The 20,327-nt window shown below is 48.0% G+C and overlaps 1 protein-coding gene and 1 long non-coding RNA gene across 3 annotated transcripts in view; one reads left to right on the top strand and one right to left on the bottom strand.

Moving 5' to 3' along the window:
- LOC121002090 overlaps positions 1-20,327 on the top strand; it is a 432,454-nt gene that overhangs the window by 249,966 nt on the left and 162,161 nt on the right. The window lies entirely within an intron of this gene.
- The window catches only part of CNOT10 (CCR4-NOT transcription complex subunit 10), a 79,169-nt gene that overhangs the window by 42,610 nt on the left and 16,232 nt on the right, over positions 1-20,327 (bottom strand). For both annotated transcript variants that reach the window (XM_040433391.1, XM_040433392.1), the window contains 3 exons: positions 17,960-18,077; positions 13,941-14,090; positions 10,870-11,072 (listed from right to left, as the gene is read on the bottom strand). In XM_040433391.1, coding sequence (XP_040289325.1) covers positions 10,870-11,072; positions 13,941-14,090; positions 17,960-18,077 — 471 coding nt within the window. The remainder of the gene's footprint in view (positions 1-10,869; positions 11,073-13,940; positions 14,091-17,959; positions 18,078-20,327) is intronic.

Below are 20,327 nucleotides of genomic sequence, written 5' to 3'. Positions count from 1 at the left end.
TATTTGATACTATATATTTTTCACATTTTAATTATTAGGGTACGACCTGATGCTGCAGCTCGCTGCAAGAAGCCGAGCCATACCCGCAGACTATATTACAGGTTGCAGTGTTTCGGTGGCTTGGCCACACTCACCATTGGGTCGTGCCTTTACTGTTGAAAAGGTGGGCACTGTCCTCTCAAGCAGGGGCTACATGGTAACTTTGGCCAGTGATGACCAAAGAACGGTGTGCAGCTAATACAAGTGAATGTGGTTTTGTTGCAACAGTTAAAAATCCAGTAGTGTCGGACTGATAATTATTGGGTCGCAGCAACCCCATTCACCTAAATTATTTGCGATTCAGGCAATGCTACACACAGCGATGTTTGGTCGCAACGACAAAAGCCGCTTTGTAGTTCTAGGCTTATTGAAAGACTTGTTTGTACATTACACATTGTCTACATAGGTTTCTGTAAGGCTACTTTCATATCTGCGTTTTTCCCAGATCCGGCAGGGTTCAGCAAAAATGCTTCAGTCAAGATAATACAACCGGCTGCATCAGTCATGAACTGATCCGGTTGTATTATCTCTAAAATAGCCATGACGATCCGTCTCTAAAACCATTATAAGTCAATGGGTGACGGACCAGTTTTCTTTCGAGTCCGAGAAAACTGATCCGGCACCATTGACTTACATTGTGTGTCAGGACAGATCCGTCTTGCTCCGCATCCCGTGCCGGACAGAAAAACGCAGCTTGCAGCTCTTTTGTGTGCGACATGGGAACGCAATGAAATGAAACGGAATGCATTCTGGTGTACTCTGTTCCATTTCGTTTTGTCCTCATCGACAATGAATGTGGACAAAAGGGAAGTGTTTTCCTCCAGTATCGAGATCCTATGACGGATCTCAATAGCGGAAAGGAGAAACGCAGATGTGAAAGTAGCTGTAAACACTAAAGGAGACATTTATTAAGATCAGCTTTTTCCACGCCGGTTTTAAGCCCCTCTGCACTGCTGGAGGAAGCGCCTCTACATAAGCTTGGCGCTTCCGCCGACAGGCCATGTGACAGACTTAAGGGGTTTTGTCACTTCAGCAAGTGGCACTTATCATGTAGAGAAAGTTAATACAAGGCACTTACTAATGTATTGTGATTGTCCATATTGCTTCCTTTGCTGGCTGTATTCGTTTTTCCATCACATTATACACTGCTCATTTCCATGGATATGACCACCCTGCAATCCATCAGCGGTGGTCGTGCTTGCACACTATAGGAAAAAGCGTCAGCCTCTCTGGCGGCCGGGAGCATGGGAACACACACAGGCTAGTGATTTTTCCTATATTGTGCAACCACACGACCATTGCTGATGGATTGCAGGGTGGTCGTAACCATAGAAACGAACTGTGTATAATGTAATGGAGAAATTAATCCAGCCAACAAAGGAAGCAATATGGACAACCACAATACATTATTAAGTGCTTTGTATTGACTTTCTCTACATAATAAATGTTATATGCTGAAGTGACAAAACCCCTTTAACTCTACACCAGCAACCTTGCTGGCAGAGATTTAAGACATTTTCCACGCCAAAACTTGGGATGGAAAATTATGAATGAGCTGGGCTTAATGCGCGCTTCCCTGCCCACACCACACCACCTTTTCTCGCCACTTTGGAAAAGTGGCGTGAGCAGGGAGAAGGCACAGATTGGCGACAAAATCTGTGACTTGAATACTCCACTATTGTGTCGTGTAACTTAATAAATGTCCCCCCAAGGCCTCTTTCACACGGGCGTCACAGATTTGGGCCGGATAAGATGTGGGCGCGTCGCGGGAAAATGCACGATTTTTCCGCCCAAGTGCAAAACATTTAAATGTGTTTTGAATGCGCGTAAGAAAAATCGGCATGTTTGGTACCCAAACCCGGACTTCTTCACAGAAGTTAGGGTTTGGGTTAGGTGTTGTGCGGGTGCAATGCGTTCACCTCACGCATTGCACCCGCGCGGAAATCTCGCCCGTGTGAAAGAGGCCTAAAGTGTTTCTATAGGTGTTATAATGTTGCGTGAAGTACATTATAGTTATGTGAATTTGTATTATGCTTGGGACTGTTTTTGTATTACATAGAATTAATATACAAATATGGACTGTCCAGCATTTTTAGAAATGCCACAGACAAGCAAAGGCATCTACTTTCAGAAAATATCCTGGTATTAGGGTACAATATTTATTTTTTCTGTCAGTATTATTTGTCAAAAGTATGAAAATGGCCCTGGTAGCAAAAGGGTTAATCTTACATGTATGAGGACAACAAATGGCAGATTGCCAGCAAATCTCACTAAATTTAGGCTACTTTCACACCTGCGTTCAGGTGTCCGCTCGTGAGCTCCGTTTGAAGGGGCTCCCGAGCAGTCCTGAACGCAGCCGTCCGGCCCCAATGCATTCTCAGTCGAGGCGGATCCACTGAGAATGCATCCGCCTGCCAGCGCTCGCAGCGTTCGGGTGTCCGCCTGGCCGTGCGGAGGCGAGCGGATCCGTCCAGACTTATAATGGAAGTCAATGGGGACGGATCCGCTTGAAGATGACACCATATGGCTCAATCTTCAAGCGGATCCGTTCCCCATTGACTTTCAATGTAAAGTCTGAACGGATCCGCTCAGGCTACTTTCAGACTTAGAAAATTTTCTAAGTAATAATGCAGACGGATCCGTTCTGAACGGATGCAAACGTCTGCATTATCGGAGCAGATCCGTCTGATGAAACATCAGACGGATCCGCTCCAAACGCTAGTGTGAAAGTAGCCTTAGCTGGATTGGTCAAAGTCAGCGAATTATAGATATGATATGTACGGACATTTTAACAGGCTCACTAAACCTCATGTGGATCCGCTGGCACAACCAGGGTGCCAGCCTTGGATCCTCTTGTAAAACCACAGGCAGAACCTCTATGTGAAAACTTGCCTAACACGGCGTAAGAGATGATTAAAAAACAAGATTTTTGTGAACTCACCTGTAAAATCTCTTTCTCGCTTTATTCATTGGGGGACACAGGACCGTGGGTATAGCTTGCTGCTGCCACTAGGAGGCGACACTAGGCTGAAAGCTGTTAGCTCCTCCCCTGCAGGCTATACCCCCTCCAGCCTGGAGAGAGCATATCAGTTTGTGCTTCAGCAGTAGGAGAAACAGTACCGAAACAAAACCCAACCAGTAAGGACCACTGCCCAACAAAAAAAAAAAAAAACGGACACCAGCCCCAACCGGCAACTCGGACCCACTGGCCTCATAATAAAAGAAAAAATGGGTGGGTGCTGTGTCCCCCAATGAATAAAGCGAGAAAGAGATTTTACAGGTGAGTTCACAAAAATCTAGTTTTCTCGCTCATATCATTGGGGGACACAGGACCGTGGGACGTCCTAAAGCAGTCCCCGGGGCGGGAAACAACCACTGGCCCAGAACAAAACCAACTCCCTCCGGTAAGACACTACACTGCGGGCTGCAAAACTCTGCGGCCAAGAGCAGCATCCGCCGAGGCGAAAGAATGCACTCAGTAAAATTTCGTGAAGGTGTGTAAAGAGGACCAAGTCGCTGCCTTACACAATTGAGACGCCGAAGCGTGGTGAAGGTGAGCCCAAGAAGCCCCGACCGCCCTGGTAGAGTGAGCCGTGATACCGGGAGGAGGAACCTTGCCCTTAGAGCGGTAGGCCTCTGCAATGGCCGATCTAATCCACCGAGCAATCGTCGCCTTCGAGGCTGCCAAACCTTTACGAGGACCTTCCGAGATTACGAACAGGGAGTCCGTATGTCTAAAAGGGGCCACCACTGCCAGGTAGATCCGCAAGGCCCGTACCACATCCAGACGGTGGAGAGCCACCTCCCTAGGATGAGAAGGCTCAGGGCAAAAAGAGGGCAGAACAATGTCCTCATTAACATGAAACGCCGACACCACCTTCGGCAGGAAGGACGGCACTGTCCGGAGTACTACTTTGTCTTGATGAAACACCAAGAAGGGTTCTTTGGACGAGAGAGCCGCCAGTTCCGACACCCACCGGATGGAGGTAATTGCAACCAGAAACGCAACCTTCCATGAAAGCATGCGAAGGGAGACTGATCGCAGAGGTTCAAATGGCTCGGACTGGAGCGCTACCAGCACCAGATTCAGGTCCCAGGAATGCAACGGTGGCCGATAAGGGACTGCGGTGTGAGCCACTCCCTGTATGAAAGTCTTGACCAGACCCAACACCGCCAGTGTACGCTGGAAAAAAATGGAAAGAGCAGAAACCTGACCTTTCAGCGAACTCAGAGCTAGTCCCAGCTCTAAACCCGCCTGAAGGAAAGCCAGCACCGTAGGGAGGGAAAACTGCCTGGGAGGAAGATCCCTGTCCTCACAGAATTTGAGGAAAGATTTCCACGTCCGATAATAGATCTTGGCGGAGGAGGGCTTCCTAGCCCTAATCATCGTGCGAACAACCGCATCGGAGAAACCTCTTTGCTTCAACAGGAAGGTTTCAATAGCCACGCCGTTAAACGTAACGTATTTAAACCCTGGTGGAAGACTGGGCCCTGTGAGAGCAGGTCGGGCCTGAGTGGAAGGGGCCACGGCACGTCTCCCAGAAGAAGAATGAGCTCTGAGTACCAAGCTCGACGAGGCCAGTCTGGGGCGATCAGAAGCGTCTGAATGCCCTCCATCCTGATTCTGCGTAGGATCCGAGGTAGGAGCGGTAACGGAGGGAACACGTACAGAAACGTAAAGTTGTCCCACGGAGCCACGAGGGCGTCCACGTCGTACGCCATCGGATCTCTTGCGCGAGACAGAAAGCACGGGAGTTTGTGATTTAGCCTGGACGCCATCAGATCCACTTCTGGGCGTCCCCACCGGAGACAAAGGTCCTCGAACACCTCCGGATGGAGAGACCACTCCCCCGAGTCCACCGTCGTTCGGCTGAGGAAGTCCGCTGTCCAATTGTCCACACCCGGGATGAATATAGCCGAGATCACCGAAACATGGGCTTCCGCCCACTGCAGAATCCTTGCGGCCTCGTTCATCACCGTACCGCTGCGAGTCCCCCCTTGGTGGTTGATATAGGCAACCGCTGTAGCGTTGTCCGACTGTATCCTGACCGGACGGCCCTGCAAGTAGGGGGTCCAATGGCAGAGGGAGAGGTAGATGGCCCGGAGCTCCAGTATATTGATAGGTAGTTTGGACTCCGACGGAGACCAAACGCCTTGGGCTGTCCGGGTACCAAAGACCCCTCCCCAGCCGCTGAGGCTGGCGTCGGTCGTGACCACCGTCCATGACACTGGAAGGAAGGACTTCCCCGAGGACAGGTGGTCCGGTACCATCCACCAGCCAAGAGCCGCGCGCACTGGGTGGGACAGAGAGATCCTGAGGTCCAGAGAATCCCGGGACTTGTCCCAGGAGGACAAAATGAGCCTCTGAAAATCCCTGGTGTGGAACTGGGCGAATGGAATCGCCTCGAAGGAGGCCACCATCAGGCCCAGTACTCGCATGCAGCTGCGAATCGACACCCTGCAGCGCTGAATGAGCAGACGCACCGTCCTCTGAATGTCCGATCTCTTGTCCAGTGGTAGACGCACCACGGCAGCCTCGGAGTCCAGTGTCATGCCCAAGAATCTGATCTGAGTGGTGGGAGACAGGCATGACTTCCTCAGGTTGATAATCCACCCGAAGCGAGTGAGGGTGCTTATCGTAATCTGAAGACTCTCTTCGCATTGAGCCGCTGTAGGTGCCTTGATTAAGATGTCGTCCAGATACGGGAGAAGAGTAATGCCTCTGGACCGCAGAATCCCCAGAAGAGGGGCAAGAACTTTTGTAAATACTCGCGGAGCCGTCGCCAGACCGAACGGCAGAGCGACGAACTGGTAATGAGCTGCCTGGATGGCAAATCGAAGGAACCGTTGGTGGGCTGTGGCGATGTGGAGATAAGCATCCTGGATGTCTAAGGACACCATGTGCTCCCCTTTCACCAGTGAAGCAACCACGGAACGGAGGGACTCCATCCTGAACCTTTGAACCCGCAGATAACGGTTCAACAGTTTTAGGTCCAGCACTGGCCTCACATCGCCCTCCTTTTTGGGGACCACAAACAGGTTGGAATAAAAACCCGTTAACCGCTCCTCCAAGGGAACAGGGGAAATCACCCCCCGTGAGAGAAGTGACTGGACTGCGTGCAAAAGAGCCGCGGCCCGGATGGGATCCCTGGAGGGCTGGGAGAGGAAGAAGCGGTTGGGGGGAAGAGACCTGAACTCTATTTTGTAGCCCGAGGAGACAACCTCGAGCGCCCATGCGTCCGGAATATGGGCGTGCCAAATCTCCTGAAACAGGAGAAGACGCCCCCCCACCTGTGAGGGTGGGGACAAACCTTCATGCTGAAGGCTGCTTACCTGGGGCTGTGCGAGGCTGCCGACGCCAGGCCTGCTGGGGCTTAAAGGACGGTCCTTTCCGCCGATCCTGATTGGGCGGCCCCGCCGCTGAGGTGGGTGCTGAACGGGTGCCCGAAAAGCAGCGAAAGGACTGAAAGCGAGAAGATGAAGTTCTGGACTGAAAAGGCCGCTTTGCCCTGGGTTGGGGCAGATGGGTGCTTTTTCCACCCGTAGCCTCCGAAATAATTTCATCTAATTTGGACCCAAATAGCCGAGACCCCGAAAACGGAAGCCTCAACAGGGAGCGCTTAGATGAGGAATCGGCTTTCCAGGCCTTGAGCCACAACTCCCGGCGGATGGAAGTGGCGAGAGCTGAGGAACGGGCGATCATAGTCCCAGCATCCAGAGCCGCTTCACAGAGATATTTCCCTGCCTGAGAAATTTGGAGCGCTGACGATTGAAGTTCAGCGGGAGGGAGGTCGGACGCTATGTCCTGGTTCAAACGGAGGGACCACTCCAAAACTGCTTTGGCTACCCAGGCAGAGGCGAAAATCGGCCGCAATGCCGAACCGCTCGCCGTAAAGATCGACTTAGAGAGTGACTCTATGCGGCGGTCCACTGGATCCTGGAGGGACGAGCCATCCGCCACCGGGATGGTAGTGAATTTTGCCAAGCGAGCAACCGGTGGGTCCACCTTCGGTGGGGAGGACCATTTGTCCACGGACTCGCGTGGAAAAGGGTAGAGTAGGTCTAGGCGTTTCGGAATAATGAAACGCAAACCTGGCTGGTCCCAAGCCTTCGTGACAACGATAGAAAAATCGTTGTGTAATGGGAACGATTTGGGGTTCTGCTTTGTACGTAGAAATGACACCCCTTGTTGGCTAGTGGAGGGAAGGTCCTCCTGAACCTGGAAGGTGTCCCTTATTGCCGATATCAGGCTATCCACCATGGATGCAATCTGAGAAGAGTGCTCCGGATCCATATCTGCATCCGAATCCCCAAGCTCTCCTTCTGACAGTGCGTCGCCTAAAAGGGAGGACGCCTGTGAATGGGATCCAGGAGCAGGAGGGGATGCTGAGGCGTCAGAGGAGGAACGGGTGCCTGCTCTGGGGCGCTTACTAGGAAGTCTGCCTCTGGTTTGTGCGCTATGCGACTGTGCGGGTTGCGCCGGTGGTGATTTCTCTACCAAACGACCCAGCAATGAAAGGGTGGAATGGGAGATTTTTGAGAGGTCTTCCACTGCCCGTGACAGGGACCTTGCCCAGTCTGGTTCCCCCTGGACAGGCCGCTCCAGGGCTTCTGTGGGCTGTTGTGCCCTAGGGGGATGGCTCTGTGCAGGTTTCTGACATGCAGAGCACAGTGATAGTGACTGACCACGAGGGAATTTCTCCGAACATAAGGAGCAGGCATAGTAAGTGGTCCTACAGGGTGCCTGGTGGGGGTCAGTGGCCGGGTCAGACATGGTCAAATCTCCTGCTGGATAGGGGTATCGATTGCCTACCAGTATGGAGGTCCCAGGTCCTGTGTCCTACCCACACAGCGCCGAGGAAGAATCAGGAAGCTGAATTAGGGCGGGAGAATAAGCCACGCCCCCTTCCAGGCGGACCGGCAAGCCACGCCCCCTTCCAACATGGGACCGGCAAGCCACGCCCCCTTCCAACCCGGGAACGGCAGCCTAATGCTGAAGTGAGGTCAGAATGCCTATGTTCCCCATGTCCGGCCCTGACCGCAGCGGTACTGGAACCGCTGCGGCTAAAAGGTAATGTGTGCTATGCCGCCGCCTATAATAAATAGACCCGATATGCCGCAGAGCGGCCGTGCGGCGAGAGCAGTGAGGCCGGAGATCGGGCTGATGGACGGACGGGCGGGGTGGAAGATGGAGGAGGTTCTCCTGCAGCTAGGGGGATGAAGCAGATTACTTACCTGTCTTCATCTGTGTTCTTCACCCTATGATGCAACACCAGCAGGGCCACCCTATGACCGCTGGCACCATGCGACAGGGGTCCGGGCAGAGAAGGGCTGAAGAGAGGGTGGCCCTCTTGCTGGGGGGAAGCAGGGGAGCGAGGCTGCCCTGGTCCACTTTGCCTTCTTGGGGGAGGCAAGGCGGTGACTTAGATACACCGGCCAGCCTCCCGGGGATACAGGGACGCAGGCGACCCTGTGCCCCCTTCCAGTAGTCTGTGAATTAAAGATAAAAATAATAAAATCAGAAGAAAAAATAAAAACGCCACCCTGCAAAGCAGGGAGGTCTGCCTCCTACGACACTAAGCTAAAAACTGATATGCTCTCTCCAGGCTGGAGGGGGTATAGCCTGCAGGGGAGGAGCTAACAGCTTTCAGCCTAGTGTCGCCTCCTAGTGGCAGCAGCAAGCTATACCCACGGTCCTGTGTCTCCCAATGATATGAGCGAGAAACTACAATTTCACTAAAATCAAATCATCTTTGTACTTTCTATATAATAATAAAGTTAGATAAAATAAATGTGATCAGGCTTCTCATTGGGATCTACCAGGTGGGCACAGAATAAAGCCTCATTCACACGTCAGTGATTTCCATCAGTGATTGTGAGCCAAAACCAGGACTGGAGCCTCCACAGACATAAGGTATCAGGGAAAGATCTGCACCTGTTCTGTGTTTAGAGCTGCACCTGGTTGGAAATCACTTACCGAAGTGACTGTGTGAATAAGGCCTCATGCACACGACCGTTGTTTTGGTCCGCATCCGAGCCGCAGTATTTGCGGCTTGGATGCAGACCCAGTCACTTCAATGGGGCCGCAAAAGATGCGGACAGCACTCCCTGTGCTGTCCGCATCCGTTGCTCTGTTCAGTAATCTGCAAAAAAAAATAGGCAGTTAGATTAATGGCTGTTCGCGCCGTTCCGCAAATTGCAGAACGCACACTGACACCATCCGTGTTTTGCGGATCGCAAAACACACAACGGTCGAGTGCATGAGGCCGAAGGCATAAAACTGACAAAGGTGCTCCCCCTGCTGGTTGTAAACGAGAAAGCAAATTCTCAGATAAAAACACTCTTAGGCCTCTTGCACACAAACACTTTTTTTTCCCGTTTACGTTCCGTTTTTTGCGTTCTGTATACGGAACCATTTATTTCAATGGATCCGCAAAAAACGGAAGGTACTCCGTATGCCTTCCGTTTCCGCATTTCCGTTATTCTGTTCAAAGATAGGACATGTCCTATTATTGTCCGCATAACGGACAAGGATAGTACTGTTATATCAGGGGCCAGCTGTTCCGTTCCGCAAAAAAACGTAATGCACACAGACGTCATCCGTATTTTTTGCGGAAAGCAAAATACTGAAAAAGCCATACGGTAGTGTGCAAGAGGCCTTAAAGTGACCATTCAGTTCAAGGAAAAAATAAAAATATTTTTAAAAAAAATCACATTGACTGGGGGACGACCAGAACACTTAGGTCATGACTAGTGTTGAGCGAACTTCTGTTTTCAAGTTTGACGTACAAGGTTCGGGTTATCTAAGAATTCCGTTATGGACTTCGCTCGTAGCAAACCTTGTACGCCGAACTTGAAAACAGAGGTTCGCTCATCCCTAGTCATGACCTCCTTTTTAGCTGCAGGCTCCTTTTCTGCCATTTGACATGGCTGCAGCGCATCTCACACTACCCGGTGCATACCAGGCATCCGATAGCCCGAGACACTCCCTGCTGCCCTCGGATTGGCCAGCTCTACTCAGGTGAGCATTGCTGGCCAATCCAAGAACAGGGCTGGACAAGCAGGAAGTGGGCTACAGTGGTACTGTGTGCAACAGGTAGTCTGGGAAGCCTTGTGTCCATCTTGGATGACCAGAGAGGAGCCTGGGAAGCGGCAGATCTGCCGCTGAAAGAGGGGGCAACATGTACAGTTTTTTTTCTCTTGAACAGGAGGGTCATTTTATAACAAAAAAAAAAGTGATCGTTCTGAGGGGGGGGGGGGATAAATTCTGTGTGTTCTTAAACTCAAGCTGACGGGCAACTTCTCATGTCTTTAATCAATCTGCGGCAACAGCACAATCTCAATATAACAAAACATTCCTATATTTTCTAGCTTTCTAGAGACCATTACTACAGAACATGCTAAAAGAATGATTTCTAAAGAAGAGCAAGACACAAACAGACATCGCCGCTGTTATTTTCTATCTGCATAATCCCTGCGAGGCCAAGTTCACCATGAAATGCCTCTTGTCATCAATGGAGTAGCTACCAGTCCCGCGAATTTCAGACAAAGGAGATTGCCCTCTTAACCTCACAGAGAGAATAAAGTCTAAAGTTCATTTGAGGATAGGAGGTGATGGCACAATTGAATAGCACAGACTTAATTTATGAGGCCCCAAAAAAAAAAAAAAAATTAAATAGAACTAAGGGGCTAAAGGAGGGCATTCTCTTACAATGAGGCGCCGAGAAATCCAAGAGGGAGCCTCACTGCAGTACATTTCTTTCAAGATCTCAGAGCAGAGGTATTCTGAATAAACGGCTCCATATAGAAGGAATGACATATTTTACTTACCCCTTTATTGGCAGCTATGCAACACTCTGCCAGTCTTAGCCAGAGCCGAGGGTTTGAATGATACACTTGAACGGCTTCTATCAAACATTCAAAAGCTGCCAGCGGTCTGCCAATGTGCAAAAGCTGAATCCCACAGTTGTATAGCAGCTCGTAGCGCTTGTTGGTCAATAGCGTGCACATCGGTCTACCGGAAAATTTCCTCCCTGTAAAATGCCAAAAATTCCTTTTTGAAAGCTTTGTAGAATATTGTGTAAAGGCAGTGGTATGGATAGGAGGGGGAAACCAATAGAACAGAGAGATACATGCCCTCACATCTCTATTTTCTGGGAACTGGGTTAGGCAAACGAATAGCTTTATTTCCGGACCCGGCATTAATACATCTCTATGGAAATGAATGCAGGTTCCGGCAAGTGCGGTATTGTTTCGGGATTTTGACTGGAAAAAATACCGCAGCAAGCTACGGTATTTTGTCCGGTCAAATACTGTACAAGGGACGGAACTGAAGACAGGATGCTTTCCATTCAGAATGCATTAGGACAAAACTGATGCGTTTTTTCCAGTATTGAGACACTTTACCGGATTTCAATACCGGAAAAGAATAACGCTAGTGTGAAAGTACTCTAAAAATTGTAAATAAATAAATTGTTTTTTCAACCACCATATTCTGACCTTCAACTTTTTTATAGTTATGTCTACTGAGCTGTGTGGGGGCTCTTTTTTTTTTTACAGGGGTGTGTGAATTATTGAACACATTTTATTAAAGGGGTTATCCCATCATAATGATCACTGTTAAATCTGTTAATGATTTGACAGTGATCATTTTTGTAAATATACTTTATTAACAAATTCCCACCGATTAGGAGAAAATTCATCCCCACTTACCTTATTGTTGTGACTCGGTCTCCCCTGGTTACGACCACCGCTCTTCCGCAAAATCCCGAAGGTCGCGCTTGCCCAGAAGACTTCTTCTTTTCTCCCGGCCGGGCCACTCGCTGTCCTGAACGCGCACGCTGCCGCGCATGCGCGACTGTGACTTCTTCCCGGCCAGAATAGTACAGAGATGTGAACGCGCACGCCGGCTCTGTACTATACTGGCCAGAAATAAGTCACATTGGGCATGCGCGGCAGCGTGCGCGTTCAGTCCAGCGCGCGGCCCGGCCGGGAGAAGACTTCAATCAAGATGAAGCCCGCCCCCAGCCAGAATCCAGGAAGTGAACGCGCGGTGGCAGCAGGTAAGTATAAGAACGCAAAGTGGGATAACCCCTTTAAGTTTTGTTGGGTAAGAGAAGCAATGAAAAAAAATGGCCAATCGGCCATATTCCTACTTTTTTCCATTATGCCATATTTTAATAGTACGGGCGTTTTTGGACACTGTGATACCCATGATGTTCATATTATTTATATATTATTTTTTTTTATTCTAAGGTGAGAACTGAAGCTACATTTACTATGGAAATCAGTAGACAGACAAATGTCATCCTAACCTGGTGATTTAAATTTTTATAGCTTTTCACTTTTTTTTTTTTTTTTTTTTTTTTGTTTCCACATTCACAAATTTTTACCACACTCCATACAGATGTATGGTAATAGGTGAATTGATTCTTTCTTATGCTGGCCTGCCAACTGCTGGCCAACATAAGAATTGCAGACCTAATACGCTGGGACTATTCAGAGAGACCCAGCATATTAGCGCCACCTCCATTGGCCGCACAGGGATGTCGGTAATAACCTGGAAGCGCTTCCGTTTTTTCACTTCTTAGATGCCGTGATTGCACTTGATCATGACTCCTAAAGGCTGTAATGACCCCGATTAGCATAATTGCTGGTCACAGTCATTAGCTGAGGGGCTCTGCTGTTTAAACAGCGGGCGCCATGTTTACACATCGCTCCAGCACCGTACATGTACGGTGCTGGTAGCAAAAGGGTTAAAAGGGCATCTATCAGCAGATTTGTACCTATTAAACTGGCTGACCTGTTGCATGTCTGCTTGGCAGCTGAAGGCATCTTTGTTGGTCCCATGTTCATATGTTGACAGGACTAGGTGTGATAGGACATGTCCTATCTTTTGCATTATGCTGCAGATCGCGGACCCATTCAAGGCAATGAGTTCACCTGGCTAGTGCTTATGGACTGTGGACCTGCTGTTTGTGGTCTGTAACATGGGCATGGCGGTCATACAATCATCTTAATGGGGCCTAAAGGTGTCCATACACATCCAATAGCGGTCAGCTGACCCATCGTTTGGTCGTCAGCCAACTCTCACAACTCCTCTACATACATGATACAAGCTTTGTTCAGATGAGTATGTATTGTCAATGGGGAGAGAGGAGAATTGTCTGGCAGTAGCTTATGCCCTGGGAGAACAAAAGGACGAAGCAAAACATTTAGTTTGCCGGCTCCTTCTCTCCACCATCATCTGTTCGGAGCTCCTGATACACATTACGTTGTTGGCAGGCTCAGCTGACAATACACTGATGAGTATTGGGGGGGGGGGTTAACACCACCATTCTCAATGATCATCATAAAAGGGAGTGTCCCTGAAAATTGGTCACAGTACTGAGAGGGTCAACTTCTGGAAATGTTTTTTTCTCGATCCGGGCAGCTGTAATATTAATGTGGCTGTGTATTGCAGGCGTTCTCCCACCACCTGATCTCGAAGGCACGATGGCAGTGCCTGAATGATCACCTTGATATAGCATTACGTCAAGGCACGGGAAGGTTTCTCTCCTGACATGTTCATTTAGTAACTACATGTATCCCCCGTGTAATAATTCTGGAGCATTTAGTCTTGTGCCAGTCCTTTAATATTCCTGCTAGAAGTTATGAATAACTGGTGTTACCAGCTGGAGTGTGTGTCCTTTCACAGTCATGACTGGGTAGTGTCAGACTGAGCAGGGACACGTCCCCAACTGCTGACATCTAGATGGACCCTTATTGCAAACTAGTCTTTTCCATGTTCTACAGTCACCCGTCTGAATCCCCTTTAGTCTCAGGATACCAGAAATGTGAACAGTGTTTTACATACTTAAAAAATAAATAATTACTAGTAGAATATAGGAGAGAGACGATACCTGGATCTGTGGTTGAGGACATTAACTGCGCACAGGCGTTATCATTTTCCTGGATGGCCTTTTTGAAGTAGAATAGTCCTAAATTGTGCTTTCCCATAGCGAAATGAATGCATCCAAGATTATTCCAAAACATGCAGCGAAGACATTCACCTAAATCACAAACACTTAAGATGAGAACTGAAGCTACATTTACTATGGAAATCAGTAGACAGACAAATGTCATCCTAACCTGCTTTACCACAAAGCATAGAAATACCCCATCTCTAACATGGAGCCCCTATTAATTGAATGAAGTTAGGGCTAATCACTGGGGCATGTTAGAACCTACCCCATCTGGCGTTCCGATTACTGAAGCCCCCACAATCATTGTCCCTCCAAGCCCAGGTACTGCAAAACTGGACTTGAAAGGGGCAGAGTTGCAGTTTTCTGCACAGCACTTGGTGCCGAATAGATTTGTTCCGCGGAAATGCCAGAGGGACTGAACGCCCTTCATTCTAGGGACTGGAGTCCCACAGGCCAGTAATGGCGGATTTTAATAATATGCCGTCACTTAATGTGGCTGAAAAACACATTTAAGGCAACTTAGACTTTAAAGGGCATCTGTCAGCAGATTGTACTGGCTGACCTGTTCCATGTGCGCTTGGCAGCTGAAGACATCTGTGTTGGTCCCATGTTCATATGTGCGCACATTGCTGAGAAAAATGATGTTTTACTATATGCAAATGAGCCTCTAGGAGCAACGGGGGCGTTGTCATTACTCCTAGAGGCTCTGCTCTCTCTGCAACTGACAGATGCCCTTTAATAGGTTGTTTATGCTGTAATCATTTGCATAAGCGAAATACACCATGGAGCTAGTAGATTATCCACCAGAGCAGAAACTTGGATTTCTGACACAAATTGGCCCCGTTGTATTTCAGTGGAACCCGTGGTAATAATGAACATGCTGTAGATTTCCGTCACCAGATTTAACCCTATTAAGCTAGCTGATATTAGCGACGTGCTAATGTCAGCTAAACCTAACTAGCCTATTCCTACCTCTAGGAGCAGGGGGGGGGGGGCGTTGTTCCTGGTCCGTTCTCCCACCTTTGTCGCCTCCCTCCAAGTCCTGATTGACAGGGCCAGGCAGCGTTCGCATCTGTCTGACAGCCTTGTGCTCTGGTGAAATCTCGCGTTGTCCAGCAACGCCTGCAAACGTCTTTCCCTCACAGCGCCTGTGCTGAATACTGAATGGTGCGAGATTTCACCACAGCACAGGGCTGGCAGACAGATGCGAGCACTGCCTGGCCCTGTCAATCAGGACTCGGAAGGAGGTGACAAAGGTGGGAGAACGGAGCCTCTAGGAGCAGCATATTATAAAAGTTAGATTTCTGGCGTAACGGGGGCATAGATAAAAGTAGGAATAGGCCAGTTAGGTTTAGCTGACATTAGCACATCGCTAATGTCAGCTAGCTTAATAGGGTTAAATCTGGTGACAGAATCCCTTTAAAAAAAAATGTATCTGCACAGCTTTTTTTTCCTGACCAATTAAATGTGACATAACACACAAGAATCAAATGCATTGCTGGCTGAATATTAGCCCTAGAATACTCATCGTGTCACATTGACTAGGACGGATTTCCAAGGAATTGTGATTTTTTTTTTTTAAACCAAACCAGGATCTCAGGCTTGGTCCACACCACGGTTTTATGTCAGGGTTGAGGTACACGGTCTTTAATGCATACAGTTTACACTCGCTTCCAGTCTGGACACGTATACTATTTAATGGAATGAACGATGACACGATCCAGCAGGCACTAGTGTACACTTCAACTGTATGGCAGAACAGTCAGCGTGATCCTTCGCTTACTATGTAACATACTGTATCATACGGTAAATTCTATGTATAGGATTCGTGTAACAATTTTTCATGCCTGATACTAGGAGACTCATTTTTGATGCTAAACACATAAAAATCAGATGGCATCAGTGCCCTCAGGAAGCAGGGAAATTTGCAGGGCATTACTCTTCCACCAGCAGAGAACGGAAATCAATGCTGTGGAAATGTTGCATTTAACAAAGTGAATAGCAGTTTGTTCAACTAACATCGTCTCCTAGAATAATGTTAGCTGAAGGCGAATATTGATCCTGACAGAAGACGAATACAAACAATTAGAGAAGTCATAGAAAAATTGAACTACATTGTGTTACATGTTTAAAAATTTACTTTAAAGGGGTTAGCCTATGTGGGACATTGTTGGCACATCATTAGTCAAGAGTGGGTGCTAGAGGGATCCACATCTATCTAGAGAATGGGGGCCCGAAGTGAAGGAGAGCATGCACAGTGCTCTCCATTCATCGCTATGGGAGTTCCAAAAATGGCAAAGTGAGCGCGCTCGGCTATTTTTTAAAGTCCCATAGCGGAGAATGGAGAGCACAGTGCGCAAGTGCGTCCAACTCTCCGGTCACCACTACGGGAGTGCCGGAAACAGTCAAGCCAGTGCTTCGCTATTTTCAGAACTCCCATAGTGGTGAACAGAGGGTGGCCATGGATGTGCAGCTGTATTCACTTCGGGGCTCCCATCGTGGAGACAGGAACAGGTCCCAGAGGTGGGAACTACACCTGTCTGACATTGATGGCACACCCTAGCGATATGCTATCAATGTTTGAGATGGGTATACCCCTTTAAACAGAGCCTGCCCCCAGAAATCTCCCTACCAAATTATGTGTATAGACATACAGTATAGCTATAGTTCCCCTGATTAAAGCTGTTTTTCTTTGGTTGATCCAAAGCTCTGACACTTTTTTCCTAAAACACAAGTTAGGAACTTGGTGCAACAAGGCCATCACCGTTGCTCTTGTTGCACCCAAGCTTCAATCATTTATGTGGCCAACCCCTCCCTGGCTTTTTCGATTGACAGGGCCAGGCAGTGGAAAAGATGTGAGGGAGGGGCTAGTGACAGAAAGGAGTGGAGCTTGGGTGCAAAATGATTATTCTTATTTTAGTCACTTATATAGCGCTGACATATTCCGCAGCACTTTACAGACATTAGCATCACACTGCCCCCAATGTCTAAGTTCTCTATCAGTATGTCTTTGGAGTGTGGGAGGAAACTCCATGCAGATGTTGTCCATGATCGGATTTGAACCTAGGACTACGGCGCTGCAAGGCACCAGTGCTAACCACTGGGCCACCGTGCAAAGAGCAATGGTGACACTCTCATTGCACCACTGGTATAGTAAGGAAAATTTAATTCGGGAAAGGAGCCTTGGATCAACAAAATAATAACAGTGCTTTAATCAGGTGAACCACAGCAATATGTCTATACAAACCGTTCTATAGGGAGGTTACTGGTGACAGATTACTATGAACATCACCAAACTATTAATTTCACCAAAATCAGGACTTAAATAATTAGCAAAGAAATACAGTGTGGGCAGTATCTAGTTATGAGAGCAATAAGATGATCCTGAATTCTAGACCCAGGAGGTATTCGTCATTAGGTCATTTTGGACAGCTATGGGGGGTTTAGGGTGGAAACTGTTTTTAGTCAAGAAGATCAAAGAACCCGATGCTGCGCAAAGCAATTCACGGCTACGGACAGAGATCCAGTCTATTATTGTGAAACTAGTCCAGGGTTGTTGTCTGGGTTAGAAAACACTAGTAGGGCGATCTCCGTTAATAGAGGGCGGTTCCATCTTCATAACATCTATCAATCAGCTAGAATAGAGAGAAGCTACACAAAGTGTGTGTCTCTCAGTCCATTGACTTCAATGAGAACTGTGTAATACAGGTCTGCACACATCCTAACTTGGTTTAGGGACAAGCTCCAAAAAGTTAGGGGCCAGCCATGAGTCCTTTCAGGACAAGGTCTACAAAACATACATTGAAGTGTATGGCAGTCAATAGACCCCAGCCCTCCCAGGTCTCAGAGCTAGGATCGGCGTCTAGCAGTAATGGTCATATTCTGCGCATACTTCCCATTACCATGTACCTTCCTTGTGCCATTAGGTTATGTTGTGTAAGAAATAAACTCCTTACCAGTTTTCATGAATCCTGGGTGTTCCGAGATATTTGAAGAGTTGAGTAATTTCACAGCTTTCCGATAGTTGCCTCTGAGGTACTCAAAATTACTTTTTAGGAACAGTGAGGGGGCAGACTACAAAAAGATAATGAAACCTTAAGTTGACACAGTAAGCATGATCATTCTTCAGCTCTGGGTCCAGGTATCTGATATGCTTACAATCTGGCTTCAGTACCTGGTTGCAATGCATAAGTTCATGTACATAGTAAACATGATGCTTTATGGCACCTGTATCAGCAATAGACTGCATAATAGAAAAAAGAACCATAACAGCAATTAGGTGATCAACGAGATAGAAGCAAATAGTAGTACGGATCCATAATCTTCTCACAGCACACATATGTAGTTTAATTTGCATTCAATGACAAATTAAAGGGGTTGTCCAGGTTCAGAGTTGAACCCGGACATACCCATAATTACACCCAGGCAGCCCCCTGATGTTAAGCATCGGAGCATTTCATGCTCAGATGCTCTCCTTTGCCCGGCGCTGGATCGCACAGGGCAAGGGCTATTTTATTTACAATAACACACTGCCGGGCGGAGGCTTTCGCCCAGCAGTGTTGCTAGTGACGTCACCGGCTCTGATGGGCGGGCTTTAGTGCTGCCCTAGCCGTTTTACAGGCTAGGGCAGCGCTAAAGCCCGCCCATCAGTGCTGGTGACGTCACCGGGCTCACTGCTGGGCGGAAGCCTCCACCTGGCAGCCCTATGGAGAGCCCGGTTCGTCACCGGAACTCCAGCCTTTGCCCTGCGCGATTTAGCGCAGGGCAAAGGAGCGCATCGGAGCATGAACTGCTCAAGTCAGGGGGCTGCCTGGGTGAAAATGGGCATATGTCCAGGTTCAGCTCTGAACCCGGACAACCCCTTTAAGAACATTAGTGCTTTACTGAATACACCTCCCATTATAAATTTACCCCCCTTTTGAAGGTGTTGTCAAATAATGTATGTGAATGACAGACATGAGTTGCTTATTTCTTAAGCTATGGCAATACAATGCAAAATCTTGATACTGTAGGGAGTAGCAGCTGGCAAATATACTCCCACAACACTAAACTACACAAAAAGGAGACCGATCAATCATTTTTTCAAACATACACTCCATGGATTTTTAAAGGGACTGTACACTTCTTTTATTAAGTGATGGCCTACCCTCGGCAGGGGTTTGAAATCCAGCGCACCCCTAATACCAGTGTACTTTGTAGTGGACCAAGCTTGTCACTGCAGCGCTGCTAGCGTTGCTGGAGAGGCGTTTCAGAGATAAGCTCAAGCCATTACAAAGGGCTATAGCCGAATGGCTGACTGGTGAAGATGCAGGATGTCAGACCTCTATCAGCTTGTGGTGACCTATCCCGAGGATAGGCCAAGTTGTGCAACCCCTTTAACTAGTGGTTTCCTTCCATGCTATTACTGTGCAGCAATTTAATATATGCTGATCAAAATAAAGAAATAAGGTAAATTCTCAAATATACAAATAGAGTTCCTCCTGTGAATGGGATGCAGACCACAGACTATTGCAAAAACACAGCCTACATCCTGCTGACATAGTGTCAGTAAAATAGACAGGTCACCAGTGAGGCCAGTTATTGGTTGCAGTAGCATCAAAGCGGATTTTGACAGCAAGTGACCTGAGTGAGGCCTTGGCAGTGGGGGGGTGAGGGAGCCAGGACCCAGGGAGAAGGTAAGTATGCTTTCCCCATGCAGGTCTGGGTGTCTGCCCAAACATCCTTAAAAGGTGAACAATCCCTTTAACATGTTTTACATAGGCATGTCTAAGGCTACTTTCACACTAGCGTTGCTTGAATCCGGCGTTCAATTCCGACACCGGAACTGCCCGCCGGATCCGGAAAAACGTGTGAAAACGGATTACATTTGAATCCTGATCAGGATTTTGATCACAATGAAAAAATACATTGTAAAAAACGGATCCGCCATTTATGGACTTTAAATTTTTTTTCACATTTTTCGGGTTTAACATGCAAAAGCCGGATCCGGTTTGACTGAACACACAGCGCCGGCGTTAATGCAAGTCAATGGGAAAAAGGCCGGATCCGGCGTTCAGTCAAAGTGTTCAGGATTTTTGGCCGGATGCAAAAATACCACATGCTACGGTTTTCTGAAAAGCCTGATCAGTCAAAAAGACTGAACTGGAGACATCCTGATGCATCCTGAACAGATTACTCTCCATTCAGAATGCATTAGGATAAAACTGATCAGTTCTTTTCCGGATTTGAGCCCCTAGGACGAAACTCAGCGCCGGAAAAGAAAAACGCTAGTGTGAAAGTACCCTAACCAAGGTCAGAAGAAATTAAGGTAACTTTAAGCCAACA

This window comes from Bufo bufo, chromosome 5, assembly GCF_905171765.1.
Source record: "Bufo bufo chromosome 5, aBufBuf1.1, whole genome shotgun sequence".
Classification (NCBI taxonomy): Eukaryota; Metazoa; Chordata; class Amphibia; order Anura; family Bufonidae; genus Bufo; species Bufo bufo.
Note: the sequence above shows the minus strand (reverse complement) of the source record. Positions and strands in the feature narration are given on the sequence as shown.